This window comes from Equus caballus, chromosome 12 (assembly GCF_041296265.1).
Source record: "Equus caballus isolate H_3958 breed thoroughbred chromosome 12, TB-T2T, whole genome shotgun sequence".
NCBI classification, from domain to species: Eukaryota; Metazoa; Chordata; class Mammalia; order Perissodactyla; family Equidae; genus Equus; species Equus caballus.
In genome coordinates, this window is record NC_091695.1 from 27,263,270 (window position 1) to 27,284,862 (window position 21,593).

A 21,593-nucleotide genomic window follows, 5' to 3' on the forward strand; every position below is an offset into this window, starting at 1 on the left:
TTTGAATGTTAATAGTTGTCATTACACAAAGGCCTTCTCCCTACCTGAAGAATTGCTATTATCCTGCAACCATGGCTGAGGATATCACCCCAAGATAAAAATTATATTGAGTGACTTAAAAATTATAACCTCTTACTGAGTTGTTTTATAGACCTTCCATTATTTGATATTTACAGACACAATTCTGTAAATTATGTGGGAGAAGTAATTTTATTATGTTTATTTTACAAATAATGAGAAGATAAGCAACTCCTCCAAAGGCACAGTAAGAATTAATGGTGGATTCAAGACTTGAACCCAGGTTCATGGGCCCTAGTTAGTGTTTTTCTCTCCCTCTTTTTCTGCATCAGAGAAGTTGGAACCTTTTAACCACTACCTAAAATATAACTTCCCTATAATTATTTGTGAATTATTTCATGGCTGAATTTCTGATTTCACACTCACCATGAAGCATTGACTGCCCCTTCTCTTCAAGGAACAAGGTAAGTTACTATATTCCGTATCCACTCTCACTGAAAAGTGTAATTCATTCAAAAGCAGTTGGGAAGCTATTCATACTATGAGTTATTTGAGCACAGAAATTGATGTTTTGAACATTTTTTTTGAAAAATAGTGAGTTGAGATCATGTATAAATGTCAAAATTTCCAATAGGATGGAGTTTAGTGATACTTATGAAATATCCTGCAGCATCCCTAAAGAAGATGGTTCAAAAAAACAAGATAGATGATGCTCTGATTGAGTAAGGGGTAATTTCCTCTTGTTCACTCTCAGTCAGTCTCCTATTGGAGGTAATAAAAAGCAGCATAAGTATGAAGTGAGCTTTCTTTAAACTATAAAGAGAACTAAATTAATTAGCAAGATTGAAATGAACTGCAGTTTAAATTTTTCCCTGTAATCTCATTCTTATTATTACTGGCACCTTTAAATATGCTGACAGTGAGGTTGCTAGGAGCACACAGATTTTGATTAGGTCAAAACTGGGTTTCAATCTTGAATCTTGAACATTCTTCATACCAATGATATGATTGTAGAATATCACATAACTTCTAAAATCCCTAATGCCTTTAATATTAAAATAAAAATAATAATACTACCTGTTGTATACACAAAGACACATGTGTATACACATTTATACATAAAGCTCTTAACATTTTTTCAGGGTAATTTTGAAGTACAATTATTAATGAAATAGTGCGCATGGTATTTATAAATTTCAATTTCAATACAATTTCTTTTTCGTTTGTCACTTTTCCCCTTTATTTATCATTGCTACAGGACGTCTCATGATTCTCAAATAGCATCCATGGAGAATAGGACAGAAGTGACACAATTCATCCTACTAGGAGTAACTGACACCTCAGAACTGCAGGTCCCCCTCTTTATCATTTTCACTTTCATTTATCTCATCAATGTGACTGGAAACTTGGGGATGATCATCTTGATTTTATCGAACTCTCATCTCCACACTCCCATGTACTTTTTCCTTAGTAATCTGTCTTTGGTCGACTTTAGTTACTCCTCAGCTGTCACTCCCAAAGTCATGGCTGGATTACTTATAGGTGACAAAATCATTTCATATAATGCATGTGCAGCTCAAATGTTTTTGTTTGTAGGCTTTGCCACTGTGGAAAATTACCTCTTGGCATCAATGGCCTATGATCGCTATGCAGCAGTGTGTAAACCCCTACATTACACCCGGACCATGACGACAAGTGTGTGTGCTCATCTGGCCATAGGCTCCTACATCTGTGGTTTCCTGAATGCCTCTATCCATGTTGGGGACATATTTAGTCTTTTTTTCTGTAAGTCAAATACGGTCCATCACTTTTTCTGTGATGTTCCAGCAGTCATGGCTCTCTCTTGCTCTGATAAACACATTAATGAGGTGGTTCTTGTTTTTCTGTCGAGCTTTAATGTCTTTTTTGCTCTTCTTGTTATATTGATTTCCTACCTATTCATATTTTTAACCATCTTAAATATGCACTCAGCTCAAGGGCACCAAAAGGCTTTGTCCACCTGTGCTTCCCATCTCACTACAGTCTCCATCTTCTATGGGACAGTCATCTTCATGTATTTACAGCCCAGCTCCAGCCATTCCATGGACACAGACAAAATGGCATCTGTCTTCTATTCTATGGTCATCCCTATGCTGAACCCTGTGGTCTACAGCCTAAGGAACAAAGAAGTCAAGTATGCATTCAAGAAGGTGGTTGAGAAGGGAAATTTTTCTAAAGATTTGGGATGTTAACATTGTAGCATGCACAGTAACCTTGTTTAATTCCTCTCAGACTTTCCCTATTCAATGAGTTACCTTTCAAGCCCCACACTACATTCAAATTCCTGAGGTGACATTCTTATCTCTTCAAAAGTCTGTTGTTTAATAAAAAGAAAATGCATTTAGAAATATAACACTTGTAAGAGAATGGCTACTGTGAAGCATAAGAAATTTTTGAACCTGTTTGTCAAACTTTACTAATGGTATTTGATTTATTCACTTGCCCTATTTATGTTTACCACATGCCAGTGCAAACATGCATGTTACAAAGGAGCACAAACAAGCCCCATGTGGACACATACACATTGGATTGGGAAATTTTTCAGTGGTAAATGGAGTGTGGCTAGTTTTTAATAAAAATAATTTAAGTAGTTAATTGAGATATTAAATATAAAGTTATGTCTAATCATAACAGTTTTTGGTTGACTATTCTACAATTCTGAATAGGAGAATATAGTCACACACTTTTAAATGAAAGTATGTACACTTTCAGCACATTTTAAGAGATACGCAAATATCAGATCTTAAATGAGTTAATATTTCTGTCTTGACTGAGTCATCTTGTAGAATCAACATGTTTACATTACAATTTTCAAAAATAGTCACCCAAATTCCATAGCTTACCTTACGGTTCTTGCTTGGTGTTATACATACTATGAATTTAGACAAATGTATAATGAATTGAATCCATCATTATATATCATACAGAGTACTTTCACTGCCTTAAAAATCCTCTGTGATCCACCTAGTCAAGTCTCTCTCATCCTCTAACCCTTGGCAACTACTGATCTTACCTTTACTACAATGTCATATAGTTGGAATCATACATTATGTAGCCTTTTCAGATTGGCTACTTCCATGTAGTAAAATGCATGTAAAATTCCTCCATTTCTTTTCATTGCTTGATAGCTCATTTCTTTTTAGTGTCAAATAATTGTACCAGTGTTTTTTATCTATTAACCTGATGAAGGGCATCTTTATTTCTTCTAGTATAGGTAATTATGAATAAAGGTGCTGTAAATATTCATGTGAAGGTTTTTGTGTTGACATAAGTTTTCAATTCACTTGGGTAAATACCAAGGAGGATGATAGCTGGATTGTATTGTAAGAGTATGGTCAGTTTTTCAAGAAACCTCCAAACTGCCTTCCAAAGTTTTTCATTCTGACCAGCAGTGAATGAAAGTTCCTGTTGCTCCACATCCTCACCAGCCTGTGGTGTTGTCAGCATTCTGGATTTTTGGCAGTTTTAATAAGTGCGTAATGGTATCTATTATCTGTCAAAGTCTTTGGCTCATTTTATGATCGATTTGTTTGTTTTCTTATTGATACATTTTAAGTGTTCTTTGTATATTTGGGATAACAATTTTTTATCAGATGTGTCATTCGCAAGTATTTTCTCCTAGTTGGTGGCTTGTTTTCCTATTCTCTTGACACTGTTTTTCACAGAGCAGAAGGTTTTAATATTAATGAAGTCCAGCTTATTATATTTTTCATGAATTGTGGCTTTAGTGTTGTATCTACAAAGTCATCTAAGTTTTTTCCCATGTTATTGTCTAGGAGTTTTATAGTTTTACATTTTACACTTAGGTCTATGAACCATTTTGAGTTAAGTTTTATGAAGGATGTGAGGTTTGTGTCTAGATACATTTTGTTTGTTTCTTTGTTTGTATGTGGATGTCCGGTTGTTCCAGCACCATTTGTTAGAAAGAGTATCTTTGTTCTATTTTATTTCTTTTGCTTGTTTGTCAAAGACTTGTTGACCATATTTATGTAGGTCTATTTCTGGGCTCTCTATTCTGTTCTATTGATCTATTTGTGTATTCTTTTGCGAGTACCACATTGTCTTGATTACATAGCTGTATAGCAAGTCTTAAAATCAGGTAATGTCAGTCTTCCAACATTGTTCTTCTCCTTCAATATTGTGTTGGTTATTCTGGGTCTTTTGCCTCTCCACACAAACTGTAGAAGCAGTTTGTCAATATCCACAAAATAACTTGCCGGGATTTTGATTTTGATGCATTGACTCTGTGGATTAGATTGACTTAATCTGTAAATTAAATTAGCAAGAATTGACATCTTGATGATATTGAGTATTCCAATCCATGAACATGAAATATCTCTCCATTTATTTAAGAATAAGAAAAATAAAAGTTTTAACTTTACTTTCACTTATTGCATCTTTAACTTTCTTTCTTTCTTTACGCAGATCCAAATTTCTGACCTATATTATTTTCTTTCTCTCTAAAAAACTTCTCTTGACATTTCTTGCAAGGTAGGTGTACCTACTGGCTGCAAATTTCCTCAATATTTGTTTGTCTGAGAAAGTCCTTATTTTTTTTCACTTTTGAAGGATAATTTCACAGGTTATGTAATTGTATATTAGTTGGCTTTTTTTCTCATTTTAAAAAAATATTTCACTCCATTCTCTTCTTACTTGCAAGGTTTCTATGGAGTAGTTGGAAGTAATTCTTATCTTTGTTCTTCTAGGGCTAAAGCGTTTTTTAACACTGGCTTCTTTCAATATTCTTTTTTATCTTTGATTATTTGTAGTTTGAAAATGATATAGTCTTTTAAAGATTTTTTAAAAATTATTTTATTAAGGTCATATTAGCTTAAAACATTATGTAAATTTCAGGTGTACATCACTATATTTCAGTTTATGCAGTATAGACTGCATCGTGTTCACCACCAACAGTCCAGTTTTTATCTGTCACCATACACATGTTCCCCTTTACCCCTTTTGCTGTCTCCCTATCCCCTTCTCCTCTGGTAACCACTAATCTGTTCTCCTTATCTATGTGTTTGTTGTTTATTTTCTACATATGAGTGAAATCATATTGTATTTGTCTTTCTCTTTCTGACTTATTTCACTCTGCATAATCCCTCAAGGTCCATCCATGTTGTCACTAATGGCATAATTTTGTTTTTTCTTTAAGGCTGAGTAGTATTCCATTGTATATATCTACCCACATATAGTTTTATTTATTATTTATTCTGCTTGGGATTCTCTGAGCTTCCTGGATCTGTAGTTTAGTGTCTGACATTAATTTTAGGAAAGTCTCAGTCATTATTGTTTCAAATATTTCTTCTGGGTTTTTTTTCTCTTTTTGTTCTCTTAGTATTCCCCTTACACATATGTTACACCTTTTGTGTTTGTCCCAGTCCTGGAATATTCTGTTCTGTTGGGGAGTTTTCAGTCTTTATTTCTTTACTTTTAAGTTTTGGAGATTTCTACTGTTATATGCTTAAATTGAAAGATTCTTTCTGTAGCCATGGGGTAACAAAACCATCAAAGGCATTCTCCATTTCTGCTACAATGTCTAGGATCTCTTTTGGGACATTTATTAGGATTTCTGTCTCTCTGCTTACATTTCCTGTCTATTCTTGGATACTGCCTAGTTTATCCATTGGAGTCCTTAGCATATTAATCATAGTTGTCTTAAATTTGTGGTCTGATAATTCCAATCTTCTTATCATGTCTAATTCTGATGTTTTTCCTGTCTTTTCAAATTGTGTTTCTTGCCTTTTGGTGTATGCTGCAATTTTTTCTTGATATCCAGAGATGACGTATCACATAAAAGAAACTTTTGAAAATAGTCCTTAAATAATGTGGTGTGAAGTGTGGGGGAGGGGAAGCAACGTGTAGTCCTATTATTAGATCTCAGTCTTTCAGTGGGCCTGTGCGCCTGTACTGTGAACTTCACAACTTTTTCTCCATTTTTCCTTACCCTTCAGGTGGGAGAGGATGGATAGAGTTGGCTGAAGTTGGGAATTTCCTCTAATAATACACCAGCACGTTAGGCTCTGATTGACTAATTCCTTCAGAGGGCAGGCCTTGTTAAGAAGAACAGTGCTTTAGCATACTTCAAAATGATTCCTCTCCTCCTCCCACTTCAAGAGGCCCAAGGGGATTTTTCTTTAGTATTTACTGTGAGAACCTTCAAAAGATTGTGGAGTACCCCCTATCACTGGGCCCCCCCAGAGCTTTTAATTCTCAGAGACATCCCAAAGGAGCCTCTAACAATTTGTCAATATGGTTTATGTTTTCCTACCCTGCTGCTGATTCCCTTGCCATTTTCTGCTCCTAAGTGTCTCTTCCAGTGAGACTTTACCCCTGTGTTCACCTGTCTGTCTCTCCAATCTTGGGGGCAGTGTTTTGCCCTGTGTCCTTACCTCTCTTATGAATCCTAGAAAAGTTGTGGATTTTTCAGTCTGTTTAGGTTTTACTTGTTGTTAGGAATGGAGTGGTTGCTTACAAGCTCCCTATATGCAGAACTGGAAACTAGAATAGCATATAAATTTTTTTCCAATATTTTTTAGTTAATAAGATGACCACGTGTTTCTCTTCCTTCATTCTATTAAACTGATTTATTAGATTGATGCCAGCAATATAGAGAATGGGAAGTCCCAGCTCTCATCTTCCCACAGATACACCAACTTAGCATAACATATGGACCAAATTTTCTTTATGAGAGGGATATAATCTGGTTAAGAAGTTGCAGTAACTAAGATGAGCACAAAACTGAAAATAGCCACACTGAAACAGAGGAAAAGAGAAATTTCATTTTACCCATGGCAGCCCCTCCTTCAAGCAGGCCCAGCTCAGGTCTGAGAGAGACAGACTTGGCCTGTGACTTCTGCCTCAGAGAAAAGAGAGGGTGGAGCATTCATACAAAGTCCTTAGACTTTCAGTGCACTACTCTATGGAAAAAGGCCAGGCAGCATACTGCATCTAGCATGGCTCTATAAAATTGGGAGAAGCCACATAATCCCTAAACTTCACCCACAGGAGGAGCGGGGAGGGAGAGTGTGTATCCAACATACTCAGCCTCATAGTGCATTGCCCAAGGAAAAAGAGGTGAGTGGTTTACTACAACTGAAATGACTCTGTGATACTGGGAGAAGGCACACACCATGAATCTTTTCTCCAGGACTAACAGAGAAGAGTGGAGTGTACACCCAATGCCCTGGCCTATTAGTGTGCTGCCTTAGAGAAAAGCAGTAAATGTTTTACTGCAGCCAGAACAGTTCCATGAGATTGGGAGAAGGTTCACATACATGAGACTTCTCCAGGAGAGACAGAGAGGGGTGGCATGTACACATCCATTGAAAAGGCTTAAGAAGCTCTCAGAGTCTCTATCTAGGCTTTTCCCCATAATACCAGTTCATAAAGACTAGAAAAGTTGACTGTCTCTCCAAATGCACAGACAACAAAAGCTACACGGAACAAGAAAAATTAGGGAAGTATAACATAACAAAAAAAAAGAATTAGTAATTGAACCCAAAGAAATGGAGATCTATTAACTGCCAGAAAAGGAATTCAATATAATCATCTTAAAGAAGCTCAGTGAGTTACAAGGGGACACATATAGACAACTAAACAAATTCAGGAACTGATACATGAACAAAATGAGAAATTCAACAAAAAGATAGAAACAATGAAAAAGAACCCAACAGAAATTCTGAGGCTGAAGGGTACAATTACTGAACTGAAAAATTGAATAGAGAGCTTTATAATCAAACTTGATTAAGCAGAAGAAAGAATCAGTGAACTTGATTCAGCATTCACTGAGTTTCTGTAAACTTTTGACTATTTTCCAGAGTTCTAACAAAGTTTTCTCTGACAGTATATTCTTATATTTTTGTTGTTTCTATGAAGTGACAGTTCTTTGGAATACCCTAGTCTACCATTTTTCCTGCTATGTCTTATAAGGGCATGGTTATTGCATTTATGACCCATCAAATAATCTAGATTAATCTCCAATCTCAATACCCTTAGCTTAATCACAACTGCAAAGTCATTGCCACATAGGGTTATATTTACAGGTGCCAAGTAACAGGACCTGATAATTTTGGGGAGTCATTATTTAGCCCCCTAAATATTTATTTCTCACTTAGGCTACCATGTGTATACAGGTTGACTGGTGAAGGGGGGTGCTTTCTCTATGTGGTCACTCAAAGACGCAGGCTGATGAAGGTTTACCCGCTATAGCGGCAACTGTAGTAACATTATACCTCCTAAATCACTGTGGCTAGAGAGGAGACAAGTGAAGGGTAGTGCATATTCTTCAACCAACATATCAATTTCTTCCACAGTTCATTATCTAGAACTATCACATATTTTCTGCCTAACTGCAATGGAGCAGGCACTAGTGGGGAAATGTATGGATTGTGTGAGCACCACTATATTTGTGACCTATGAATATTAGTTCTTAAAAATAATAAATATTAATATTTAACCTTATGGAACTTCTGATATGTGCTAGACATCTCATTAAGCTTTGCGTTTATGCCATTTTGTGGCCTTCTTGATGAACCTATGAGGACGATATGATTTTATTATCTTCTTCCTTATAGAAGGAAGCTGAAGTTTATTGAAGCTAAATCACTCACCCAAATTTTAGGCAAAGCAACCCAAATGCACAGGACACATTTGTAACCACAACACTTGCCTGCTCTAATAAAGGTGTGATAAGACTTCTTGGGAGTGTTGACTTAGAGGTGAGTGTGCAAAGGGAAAAATGGATCCATCTCATTTGTTGGAAAAAATATTCCAAGGACAAAACTGTGGTGGTAAGGTAGGTGGGTGTTTAATGAAAAAGATTTGCTTAAGAAATGTCTTGAGATATCTTTGAGAAAAAGCAAAAATAATAATGAAATAAAAATTAAATTGTTAAAAACATTAACATATCTTCTCTCAATTGTTAGGTTGTCTTTTAGTTTTGTTGATGGTTTCCTTTGTTGTGCAGAAGATTTGTAGCTTGATGTAGTCTCATTTATTCATTTTTTCTTTTGTTTCCCTTGCCTGGTCAGACATGTTCCTTAAAAATATGCTGCTAAGGGGCTGGCCCCATGGCAGAGTGGTTAAGTTCGCGCGCTCCGCTGCAGGCAGCCCAGTGTTTCGTCAGTTTGAATCCTGGGCGCGGACATGGCACTGCTCATCGGACCACGCTGAGGCAGCATCCCACATACCACAACTAGAAGGACCCACAACGAAGAATATACAACTATGTACCGGGGGGCTTTGGGGATAGAAAGGAAAAAATAAAATCTTTCAAAAAAAAATATGCTGCTAAGACTGATGTCAAAGAGCATACGGCCTATCTTTTCCTCTAGAAGTTTCATGGTTTGGGGTCTTACATTCAAGTCTTTAATTCATTTTGAGTTGATTTTTGTGCATGGTGTAAGGGAATGGTCTACTTTCATTCTTTTGCATGTGGCGGTCCAGTTTTCCCAACACCATTTATTGAAGAGACTCTCCTTTCTCCATTGTATGCTCTTGGCTCCCTTGTCAAATATTAGCTGTCCATAAATGTGTGGGTTTATTTCTAGGATCTCATTTCTGTTACATTGATCTATGTGTTTGCGCCCGTACCACACTGTTTTGGTTACTATGGCTTTGTAGTACATTTTGAAATCAGGGAGTGTGATACCTCCAGCTTTGTTCTTTTTTCTCGCGAATCCTTTGGCTATTCGGGGTCTTTTGTTGTTCCATATAAATTTTAGGATTCTTAGCTCTATTTCCGTGAAAAAATGTTGTTGGAACTTTGACAGGGATTGCATTGAATCTATAGATTACTTTAGGAAGTATGCACATTTTAACTATGTTAATTCTTCCAATCCAAGAGCACGGAATATCTTTCCATTTCTTTGTGTCTTCTTCAATTTCTTTCAACAATGATTTACAGTTTTCGGTGTACAGATATTTCAAGTTTATTCCTAGGTATTTTATTCTTTTTGCTGCACTTGTAAATGGGATTGTATTAATTTCTCTTTCTGCTACTTCGTTGTTAGTGTATAGAAACACAATCGATTTTTGTATGTTGATTTTGTATCCTGCGACTTGACTGTATTCATTTATTATTTCTAAAAGTTTTTTTGTAGCTTTTTAAGGGTTTTCTACATATAAAATGTTGTCAACTACAAATAGTGACAGTTTTACTTCTTCTATTCCAATTTAGATCCCTTTTATTCTGGGCAAAGGAAACAGTAGAAAAAATCAACAAATGGGACTACATCAAACTAAAAGCTTTTGGACAGAAAAGGAAAGCACCAACAAAATGAAAAGACTAACAACTGGCAGAAGATAATTGCAAACCATATATCCGATCAGGGTTAATATCCAAAATATACAAAGAACTCATACATCTCAACAACAAAAAACCAACAACCCAATTTAAAAATGAGCAAAAGATCTGAACAGAGATTTCTCCAAAGAAGATATACAGATGGCCAACAGGCATATGCAAAGATGCTCAACTATATTAGGTATCAGGGAAATGAAAATCAAAACTACCATGAAATATTACCTCGTTTTGGTCAGAATGGCTATAATTAATAAGACAGGAAACAACAAGTGTTGGAGAGCATGTGAAGAGAAGGGAACTCTCGTACACGGCTGGTGGGAGTGCAAACTGGTCAGACACTATGGAAAGTAGTATGGGGTATCCTCAGAAAATTAAGGATAGATCTACCATATGATCCACCTATTCCACTGCTGGGTATTTATCCAAAGAACTTGAAAACACAAATGCATAAAGATACCTGCACCCCTAAGTTCAGTGTAGCTATATTCACAATAGCCAAGACTTGGAAGCAACCTAGGTTCTGATCAGGGGATGAATGAATAAAGAAGATGTGGTGTATATATACATAATGGAATACTACTCAGCCATAAGAAATGATGAAATCCAGCCATTTATGACAACGTGAATGGACCTGGAGGGTATTATGCTAAGTGAAATAAGTTAGAGGGAGAAAGTCAAATACCGTATGATCTCCCTCATAAGTAGAAGATAAAAACGACAAACAAACACATAGCAACAGAGATTGGATTGGTGGTTACCATAGGGGAAGGGGGGGAGGCGGGAGGGCAAAAGGTTGATTATTCTCATGTGTGTGGTGATAGACTATAATTAGGTTTTGGGTGGTGAATATGATGTAATCTACACAGAATTCGAAATATATTATGATGTACATCTGAAAGCTATACAATGTTATAATCCAATTTTCCTGCAAAAAAAAAAAAAACTTTAAGATATCAAGCTCTGTAAGGATGTGAAACTATTTGAACTCATTGCTGGTGGGAATTTAAAATGGTAGAGCCACTTCAGAAAATGGTTTTGCAGTTTCTTATTAAAATAAGCATATACTTACCATATGAGCAAACAATCCAACTGGTAGGTGTCTACCCAAATGAAATGAAAACTTATGTTCACACAAAAATCTTTAGGCAAAAGTGTACATCAGCTTTATTTGTAATCACCAAACACTAGAACAAACACAAATGTTCCTCAACTATGGAATAAGAAATACAATCCAGGGCTGGCCTGGTGGCGCAGCAGTTAAGTGTGCACCTTCTGCTTCAGAGGCCCAGGGTTTGCCGGTTCGGATCCCAGGTGCGGACATGGCACCACTTGGCACGCCGTGCTGTGGTAGGCATCCCACATATAACCACATGTAAAGTAGAGGAAGATGGGCACGGATGTTAGCTCAGAGCCAGTCTTCCTCAGCAAAAAGAGGAGGATTGCCAGCCGTTAGCTCAGGGCTAATCTTCCTTAAAAAAAAAAAAAAAGACAGAAGGAAAAGAAATACAATCCATAACGTCCATGTAATGGTATAATACTCTGCAATAAAAATATATTCCCCAATTATACAAGTAACAGTAAATATAAATGTAAATATAGATGGACCTCAAACATATCATGCTAAGTGAAAGACACCAGACTCAAAGACTGCTTATTCTAGAATTATAATTAAGGCTCTTCTTTTAAAGGCAAATTATTTGCACAAAAACAGTTTAGTGTTTGCTAGGGACAGTGGGTGGGAGAAGTTTACTGGAAAGAAAGTTGGCTGAATTTGTGCAGATGATTGTGGTAAAGTCACAAGACCATAATTTGACAATTCTTGGAACTATACATTAAAGTATGAATGTTACTGTATGTTTATATACATTAATTAGAAAATGAGAAAATAAATAAAACAAGTCATACGAAAAAACATGTGTGCAGTATGAAAATAACCAGCTTAGTCCCCCTAGGCAGATTAATTGCTTCTTTCCTAGAAAAGTGCAATGAGAAGCTATAAATGTCCTCAAGGGGGACATTCATGGAGTCCATGTCTCTATTATTCTCTCATGGGTTCTCAGAAATTAGCATCTGAAGTCCCAATAGAACTCAAGGCGACATCATTTTAAAGGGACCAAACTGCGTGCCAACCTCATTTGGTCATCATGCATTCATCTAACTGTTAATAGTCCTTAGTACACACAGGCTTTCTCCCAACCTGAGGATTTGATGTGAGCCTTCCACCATGGCCAAAGAAAACAAACCAAGACAAAAATAACATCAAGAGACTTTAAAATGATAACTTCTTTGTAAGGTGTTTTGTAAACTTTCCCTTATTTGCTATGTATAGACACATGCCATGAGTTATGTGAAAAGCCACTCTATTGTGTTTATTTTACAAATAATGAGGAGGTAAGTGACTTCTCTGAGGATACAGAAAGAATGCATGTAAAATCATGACTTCAACCATGTTGATATTCTTCCTTCCATATTTCCCTGCCTCAGAGACCTTTGAACATCTTGACTGCTACCTGAGATAGAGCCTGTCTAACAGTACTTATTAATTACTCCATGGCTGAATTTCTTATTTCAGACTCACTATTCAGGATCGACTGTTCTTTCTGTTTCAGCAGACAGGTAAGCACCTATGTTCCATAAACATTTTTAATGGAAAGTGTAATTTATGCAAAAGCAGTGGGGCAGCTATACCAACTATGAGTTATTTAAGCACAGAAATAGATTTTTTTCAACATTCTTCTATAGTACTGAAGAGAGACTGGGATATGAATGTCGAAACTTCCATCAATGTGGGTTTTAGTGATTCTTATGAAATATGCTGCTTTCCCAAAGAAAATGAACAGAAAAATAAAATATGTGATGTTTTGATTAAATAAGAGATGATTACATCTTGTTCTCTCTCTGCTGGTTTCTCATTGGAGGTTCAAAAAAAGAGAAAAGAGAAAAGAGTAATGTTCTTTCTTTAAATGACAAAAGGGTCTTCAATGAATTAACAATATCTGAACTGCATTTAACACTTTCCCCATAATCTCACGATTATTATTAATAGCACATCTACAAAAGTTGACAGTGATGTGGCTAAAAGAACAGATTTTGATTAAGTTGAAGTGAATTTAATGTTGATTCTTGACCCTTCCTCATAGTAGATGTGCAATTTTAGAGCATCGCAAGCCTTCAATTTCTTATAGTAAAATAATAATATAATGTAAACTCCTTGTACTCTCACACACACACACACACACACATGCACACATCATTTATATATAAAGCACTATATACACCACTGGCTGTAGAAGATAACATATGCTAAAAATGGTCATGCATATTAAGATTGTCAAACATAGTATCTTCATGGGCTAGGGGTATAAAATGAAGTTGCGAAAGGTTTAGCAAGACGAAGAGGGGGAATGGTAGTTATCAGAGAATGGCTGCCTTTTCAAAATCTTCAAATTCAAATGAAAAAATCTAAAATACTGTCCCTACACCATATTTTACAACATGTGGTTTGCAGGCCAAAATTAGCCCCCACACTAGGAACTTCCAATTTTTAATCTCTGTGATTCAACAATTGGATCATAGTAATGACAGAAAGAATGATTTTAACAAAGACTCGCTCAAGCTAAAATATAGATTTCAAGGAAGATATTAAGCAAAAGAATAGCTCAGGCGGAATTTTAGGAGCAGCCAATCATATGGCATGAGTGAGTATGGACAAAGAAACACTGGAGTGCACGGAAAAATCTCAGTGGTCATAGTGTGTGAGAAAACACAAATTGAGAAGAGAGACTTTAAGACTTCAGAACTAATCCATACTTTAGGTCCTGTATGTCACCATCCATCCATTTTTCCCAAACAAACATGAAGACTATCTTTTCATCCTAATAATAGTTTTATAACTAGCACTCATCTGGCTGTGCTAAACGCTAGCTTTTTATTCATTATTATTTAAGCATTACCTTATTTAATCCTCACAATAATACCTTAAGATAGATCTCATTACTGTCTTCATTTGGCAGATGGAAAAATGAGGTTTTGGGGAGGTACGGTAGGACCAATGACTCCTAGGTAGTGAATGATAAGACTTATATGCACCTCACCCTAGAGCCCAAGTTTTATACCTGATGCTTTGCTTTTCCCTCATAATTTTCTCTATTCGTCATACATGCCCCTTCTGCTCCAGTTATCCCAATACATCTATATGCATATATCTCCCAGTTACTTTACTGCAAAACCCAAACACTGAGTTTGGACCAATGGAGACAATGAGAAATTGTAAACTGAGTTAAATTCAATGTTATTTAAATTAAATTAACAGCACATAGTTATGAACCATTCTGCCTTGGTCTCAAGGTTGGCTTGATTCCAAAGTGTGGCTTGCCAGTTATTAATTGTTTGAACATGAATAAATTTTTCAATTCCTTGTGCCTCATAATTGTTGTGAATATAATAATTAATCAACCTCCTAGTGTTATTGAGAGGAATCAATGAATATACATGTAAAGTATATAGAGAAGTTCCTGGCAGATGAGCTAAATGAAAGTATTAGCTTTTACTAGGCTCAGAAAAGTGAGTTGGTGGATATATTCATTCCAGACATATCCTCTAGGACAACAAAGGTGATTTCATTATATTCATTTTACAAACGAAAAGGAGGTAGGTGACTCCTCTAAGGACACAGAGAGAACGTATGGTAGGTTCAGGAATTGAACCACGTTACTATCCTTTCCTCTATTTTTCCCTGCCTTAGGGAACTTGGAACTTTCTGACAGCTACCTGAGAGAGAGCTCCCCTAATAGTATCTATGCATTATTTGACTGATATTCTGATTTCAGATTCACTATTCAGAATTGACTGTTCCTTCTCTCCCAGCATACAGGTAAGCATCTTTATTACTTAAACATTTTTAGTGTGGAGTTTAATTTATGCAAAAGAAGTGGGGCAGCTATACTTAAAGTTATTTGAGAACAGAAATAGATATTTTCAATGTTTTTCTAAAGTACCGAGGTGAGGCTGGGGTATAAATGTCAAAACTTCTATCAATAGGGAGTTTACTGATAGTTATGAAACATCATCCTGCTTTCCTAAAGATATGAGCAAAAAATTAACAAATGATTCTCTGATTGATCAACTGGCAGTTTTATCTTGTTCACTAAATGTTGGCCTCTCATTGGAGGTAAAAAACAACAAAAAAAGAAGAGGAGTGAAATGATCTTTAAAGTACAAAAGTGTCTAATATAAATCAAAAAGATCCAAATTGCATTTTAAACTTCTCCGTATAATTTCATGGTTATTATTATTAGCACATCTACACATGTTGACAATGAATGGCTAAAAGCATAGACTTTTGATTAGATGGAAAGTGGATTTAACTCTTGAATCTTAACTCTTTCTCATACTTGCTGTGGAATTTTAGAGAATCAAATAACTTCTCAAATCCTCAATTTCCCTAGTGATAAGGTAGAAATAATAATACAACCTACCTTATACACACACACACACACACACACACACACACTCACATACATTTATATATGAAGCTGTATTGGTTATAAAATGTAGTATATGCTAAAAGTGGTCATGTGTGTTAAGGTTGGCAAACATAATGTCTTCATGGGATAGGCTTGTAAAGTGAAGTTGGAAAAGTTTTAGGAAGAAGATGTCACTAGTTAGCAGAAGACCGATACCCTTCCAATGGCTTCCAATTTAAATAAAAAGATTTAAAATATTGTTCCTACACAAGAGCAGATTCAAATAAAATATTTTGCAACACAGTGTTTGCCACCACAGCAGATCTACAGTCTAAAGACAGCCCACAAACAAGCAACTTTCAACCCTTGATCTCTGTGATTCTGTTAAGAGATGAGAGTAGTGAGAGAAAGGGTTTAAGAAAAAGGAACTCTTTTAAGCTAAAATATGGATTTCAAGGGAGAAATTAAGCAAATGAATGCTCACATGGAATTTCTGGAACAGTCAATTGCATGGGCAAAGGTGAGAAACACTGGGGAGCACAGAAAATCTAAGTTACTCTAGTGTGTGAAAAAAGGCAAATTGAAGAGGAAGTCTTTAAGACTTCAAAACTCATGCACACCAGAAGCCCTGCAGGGTGCAACTCATTTTGCCCACACCAACATGGAGACAATCATTCCATCCTAATAATAATAAATAAATAAAGCTCATCAGACTATGCTAAACACCCAGGAGTTTATTGTTTTTTTAATGCATTACCTTATTTAATTCTCACAATAATACTGTAAAGCAGGTCTCTTTACTGTCTTAATTTTATAGACGGAAACTTGAGGTTCAGGTGAGTTAGGTAAGGATTAATGACTCATAGGTAGTAAATGGCAGGGCTGATATGCTCCTCATCCCAGAACCCAAACTCTATACCAAATCCTTTGCCTTCTCTTCAGAATTGCCTCTGTTGGTTGCACATGTCCACACTGCTCCGGTTATCCTACCACATCTACTACACACATTTCTCTCAGTTACTTCGCTGCAAAACCCCAAACTCTGAATTTGGACCAATCGAGACAATGAGTAATTATAAACTGAGCTAAATTCAAGTTGATTTGAATACAATTAAGAACATTAGAAAACATTCCATGTGGATGCAAAGGTTGACTTTGGTCCAAAGCATGGCTTGTCAATTAATTCTAATTTAATTAGAAAAATTTACTCAATCTCTTGTGAATTATCATCTAAATGAATGTAATAACAAATCAAACTCATAATGTTCTTGAGAGGATGTAATGAATATACATTTAAAGTGTCAACAGCAGTCCCTGGCAGGTCAGCAACATGTAAATATGCTTTTATTAGCTTGGGAAAAGTGAATTGGTAGATATATTCATTTTGGACAAGCCATTGGTCAACTTATTTAATTTCCTATATCTCAGTTTATAGATTTATAAACTTGAAAAGTTGTGGAAAAATGATCCGTGATGATCCCTCGGATTCAACAGTATGTAAATTTATACATAATTAATGCACTAAGTTCTGTTATCAAGCCCATTTTTACCTGGAGAGTCTTGAAATACAAGTTATTGCCATAATGAAATAATAATTATTATTGTATATACACTTTTCAATCTAGCTTTCTTTGGTATCACTCTGTTTCTATCTTCTCACAAACAGAGCATTTTTTGATTCTCAACATTGATGAAGAACAGGACAGAAGTGACACAGTTCATCCTCCTAGGACTAACCAATGCCCCAGAATTGCAGCTCCCACTGTTTATAACTTTCACCCTCATCTATATCATCACTCTGATTGGGAATTTGGGGATTATCATGTTGATTCTGTTGAACTCTCATCTCCACACTCCCGTGTACTTTTTCCTCAGTAACTTGTCTCTAGTAGATTTGTGTTACTCTTCAGCTGTCACTCCCACAGTCATGGCTGGTTTTATTACAGTAGACAAGGTCATCTCCTACAATGCATGTGCTGCTCAGATGTTCTTTTTTGTAGCATTCGCCACTGTAGAAAATTACCTCTTAGCCTCAATGGCCTATGACCGCTACGCAGCAGTGTGCAAACCCCTACATTATTCCACCACCATGACAACAGGTGTGTGTGCATGCCTGACCACTGGCTCCTACATCTGTGGTTTCCTGAATGCCTCCATCCACATTGGAGACACATTCAGTCTTTCTTTCTGTATGTCCAATGTGGTCCATGACTTTTTCTGTGATATTCCAGCTGTCATGGTTCTCTCTTGCTCTGATAGGCATGTGAGTGAGCTGGTTCTTGTTTATGTAGTGAGCTTCAACATCTTTTTTGCCCTCCTGGTTATCTTGATATCCTATGTAATCATATTTATCACCATCCTAAAGATGCACTCAGCTTCAGGATATCAGAAGGCTCTATCCACCTGTGCCTCCCACTTCACTGCAGTCTCCATCTTCTATGGAACTATTATCTTCATGTACTTACAGCCCAGCTCCAGTCATTCTATGGACACAGACAAAATGGCATCTGTATTCTATAGTATGATCATCCCCATGCTCAACCCTGTGGTCTATAGTTTGAGGAACAAGGAGGTCAAGGTTGCATTCATGAAGGTTGTTTCAGAGGCAAAATTGTCTTTAGGATTGTGACTTTAATGTTGTACAATGTGAAGTAACCTAATTTCATTACGGCCACAGTAAAATTAAGTTTGCACAGTGACATTCTTATCTATTCAAGTCTCTTGTCAGGGCCGGCTTCATGGTGTAGTGATTAAGTTCACGTGCTTTGCTTCGGTGGCCTCGATTCTCAGGTTCGGATCCTCGGGGTGGATCTAAATCATTCTTCTGCCGTGATGTGACGGTGATCTACATACAAAATAGGGGAAGATTGGCACAGGTGTTAGCTCAGGGCTAATCTTCCTCAAGAAAAAAAAAAGAGGAAGATTGGCAACCAATGTTAGCTCAGAGTGAATCTTTCTCAGCGGAAAAAAAAAGTCTCATCCTGAAAAAAGGAAACATTATGTCCAGAAATATACCTAAAGAAAAATCCCTAAGATGCCTTGGGGCTTGTTTGTCAAAACTTTATTAAGGATATTACTTTATTCACTTGTTCTACATGCATTTTTTTTCTACCACATCAATACAAATAGTCATAAAATAGTGGCACAAATGAGACCATGAACAAAGTGCATCCATATGCCCCAAGAGGATACATATTCATTGGAGTGGGAAATTTGCCATAATTAAATGGAATGTTGCTAATTTTAATAACAATGATAATTTACATATTTGCAATATATTAGAATATAAATTTATGTCTAAGATTTTTTGTTTTTTAGTTGAATGTTGTTCTAAGAGTCCTAATTTGATAATAAAAGTGATATACTATTAAATAAAATTGTGCTTTTTAGGAGCACATTTTATTGAGAGATATATAAATATAACGTCTTAAATGAATTAATATTTGTTTTGACTGAGTCATTTGATAGAACCACCATGCTCAAATTAGAATTTTCAAAAGGATAATATAGCCAGAGTATAAGAAAAATGGAGGAAGGATAAAAGTATTTTTCAATTTCTTCAGATATTACTACTAACTTTCACACTATTAAATAATTCACTGAGAACCAATAATGTTGTACATTTTGCTTCTGGAAATGCTTTGAAATTGTTAATGCTGGTATTTCATGTTGACTTTTGTTGATTTAAATTATCTTTTGTTACTACCTTGTTCTTTTACCTTACTTTGTTCACACTGATGTTCTTCCCATTTCTTCACAATCTGACAAACTCCAAACACATTACTGCCTCAAGGCATTTGTACTTACTCTTCCCTTTGTGGAATGTTCCCTTACTCCATTAAGGTTATTACTTAAATGTTACTTTATTATAGATTTCTTTTGTGATCACCTTTATAAAATAGTCACTCTTTACTCACCATGTGCACTGTCCTTTCAGTCTGTGTTATTCTTCACAGTACTTATAAGCCATCACCTATTGTATATTTATTTGTTCACTTGTTTATTATCTATCTTCCCCAACTAGAATTTAAACTCCATAAAAGCAGTGGCTTTGTCTGTCTTGTTTGCAACAAGATCCTCAGTAGATAAATGAGTGTCTATTTCATAGTAGATTCTCAATAAATAATTGTTAAATGAATGAATAAAATAATTAAACTTTGAGTCCAACTGTATCAATATGTTGAATCTCTAAACCATTGATGACTATAGTGTATCATCCGTAATATAAAAGTTCTAGATATAGGTATAGTGCATTTCAAGAAGCATGGCTAATTCTCTTTTGCCGAAATACTTTTATCTGTATTCTTACTCAGTGCTTGCACTCTAGTGTTTGGACACAATGATTTCCTGGATCCCATAATCAAGAGAATCATCTGAAACAAGGTCATTATTTTTACTTAGAAGTGATGTCTCATTAAGTGGCAAGTAACACTTCAAATAAGTACTATTTAGTAAATCAGAAAAAAACATTAAATATGAGATTATTTAAAGGTTTAGTATCATTATATTTGAAAATTACTTCATACATATGAAATATAATTAACTAAAATGATTCTAAGTATTTATATGGAATATAAACATGACAGTATCTGTCAACAACAAAGATAATGTACATTCGATATGATAGTATAATACACAACCTTTATACTTTTAGTTTTGATCCTCTCTCTCTCTCTCTCTACATATATATATATATACTCTCTATATATCCTCTATATATAGGGAGTGCTATACTATACAAAAACTACCCACATAAACGTGTACCCTTATCTAATTTGTTATCTCTATACAATAAGAAGCCTCAATATTTTAATATTTGTTAGATTATGCTTGAATATGCTAATATTCTCATTCTGGTACTTATGGGACAGGGTAATATAACACAAATATTCACTTCTACCTTTATGGTGATGTTTCTCCTCTTGGAACCATTTCTAATTTGTATTTTAAATAATTATTTAATTTTAGAATTATTTTAGAGTTATAAAAAAAAAACAGTGTAGAATGTTCACTGTAACCTTCTGGCCATCTGAATAACGGCCTGCAAAAGGTCATCCTAATTCCTGGAACGTTCCAATGTTAATTTATATGGCCTAAAAGGACTATAGAGATATGATTAAGTTAAGGATTTCATCTGGGATTATCTGTGTGGACCATAAAGTCGCTTCCATGTGTACTTATAAGAGGAAACCAGAGAGATTGAACCACAGATAAAAGAGAAGTGGGCAATGTGACCTTAGAAGCAGAGACTGACATGATGTGACCACAAACCATGGAATGCCAGCCGCCACTAGAAGATGGAAAAGGCAAGAAATGGATTTTTCCTCAGAGCCTATGGAGGGATCATTGCTCTTCCAACACACTGATTTTTGTCTAGGGAAACTGATTTTGGACTTCTAGATTCCAGATGGTGAAAGAATAAATAAGTGTTCTTTAAGTTTCCAAGTTTGTGGTAATTTGTTACAGCAGCTATAGGAAGCCAGCAAAACTTTAGTTTAATTTTTCCCTTGAGTGTAATCTTATGTTACCATGGTGAATTTGTGAAACTAAGAAACCTAGATGGGCATAATATTGTGTGTTAAACTTCAGATTTTATTTAGATTTCATTGGTTTTTCCACTAATATCCTTTTCCTCTTCTTGCATTTGGTTGTCATGTTTCCTTAATCTTTTTTGGTCTGTGACAAGCTCTCTGTCTTTCCTTGTTTTTGATGACCTTGATGGTTTTGAGGAGTACAGGTCAGGTGTTTCATGGAATGTCCTTCAA

The 21,593-nt window shown here is 35.7% G+C and overlaps 2 protein-coding genes across 2 annotated transcripts; both read left to right on the top strand.

The window, feature by feature from the left end:
- Positions 1-1,304: 1,304 nt before the first annotated feature.
- OR5B2 (olfactory receptor family 5 subfamily B member 2) lies at positions 1,305-2,249 on the top strand. The gene has a single exon (NM_001391348.1). The coding sequence runs from the start codon at positions 1,305-1,307 to the stop codon at positions 2,247-2,249; it is 945 nt and encodes a 314-aa protein (NP_001378277.1).
- Positions 2,250-17,518: 15,269 nt separating this feature from the next.
- On the top strand, positions 17,519-18,457 carry OR5B3 (olfactory receptor family 5 subfamily B member 3). The gene has a single exon (NM_001391741.1). The coding sequence runs from the start codon at positions 17,519-17,521 to the stop codon at positions 18,455-18,457; it is 939 nt and encodes a 312-aa protein (NP_001378670.1).
- Positions 18,458-21,593: the final 3,136 nt, after the last annotated feature.

Coding starts and splice junctions, on each gene's coding strand:
- OR5B2 (NM_001391348.1), top strand. CDS start 1,305: ATGGAGAATAGGACAGAAGTGACACAATTCATCCTACTAGGAGTAACT.
- OR5B3 (NM_001391741.1), top strand. CDS start 17,519: ATGAAGAACAGGACAGAAGTGACACAGTTCATCCTCCTAGGACTAACC.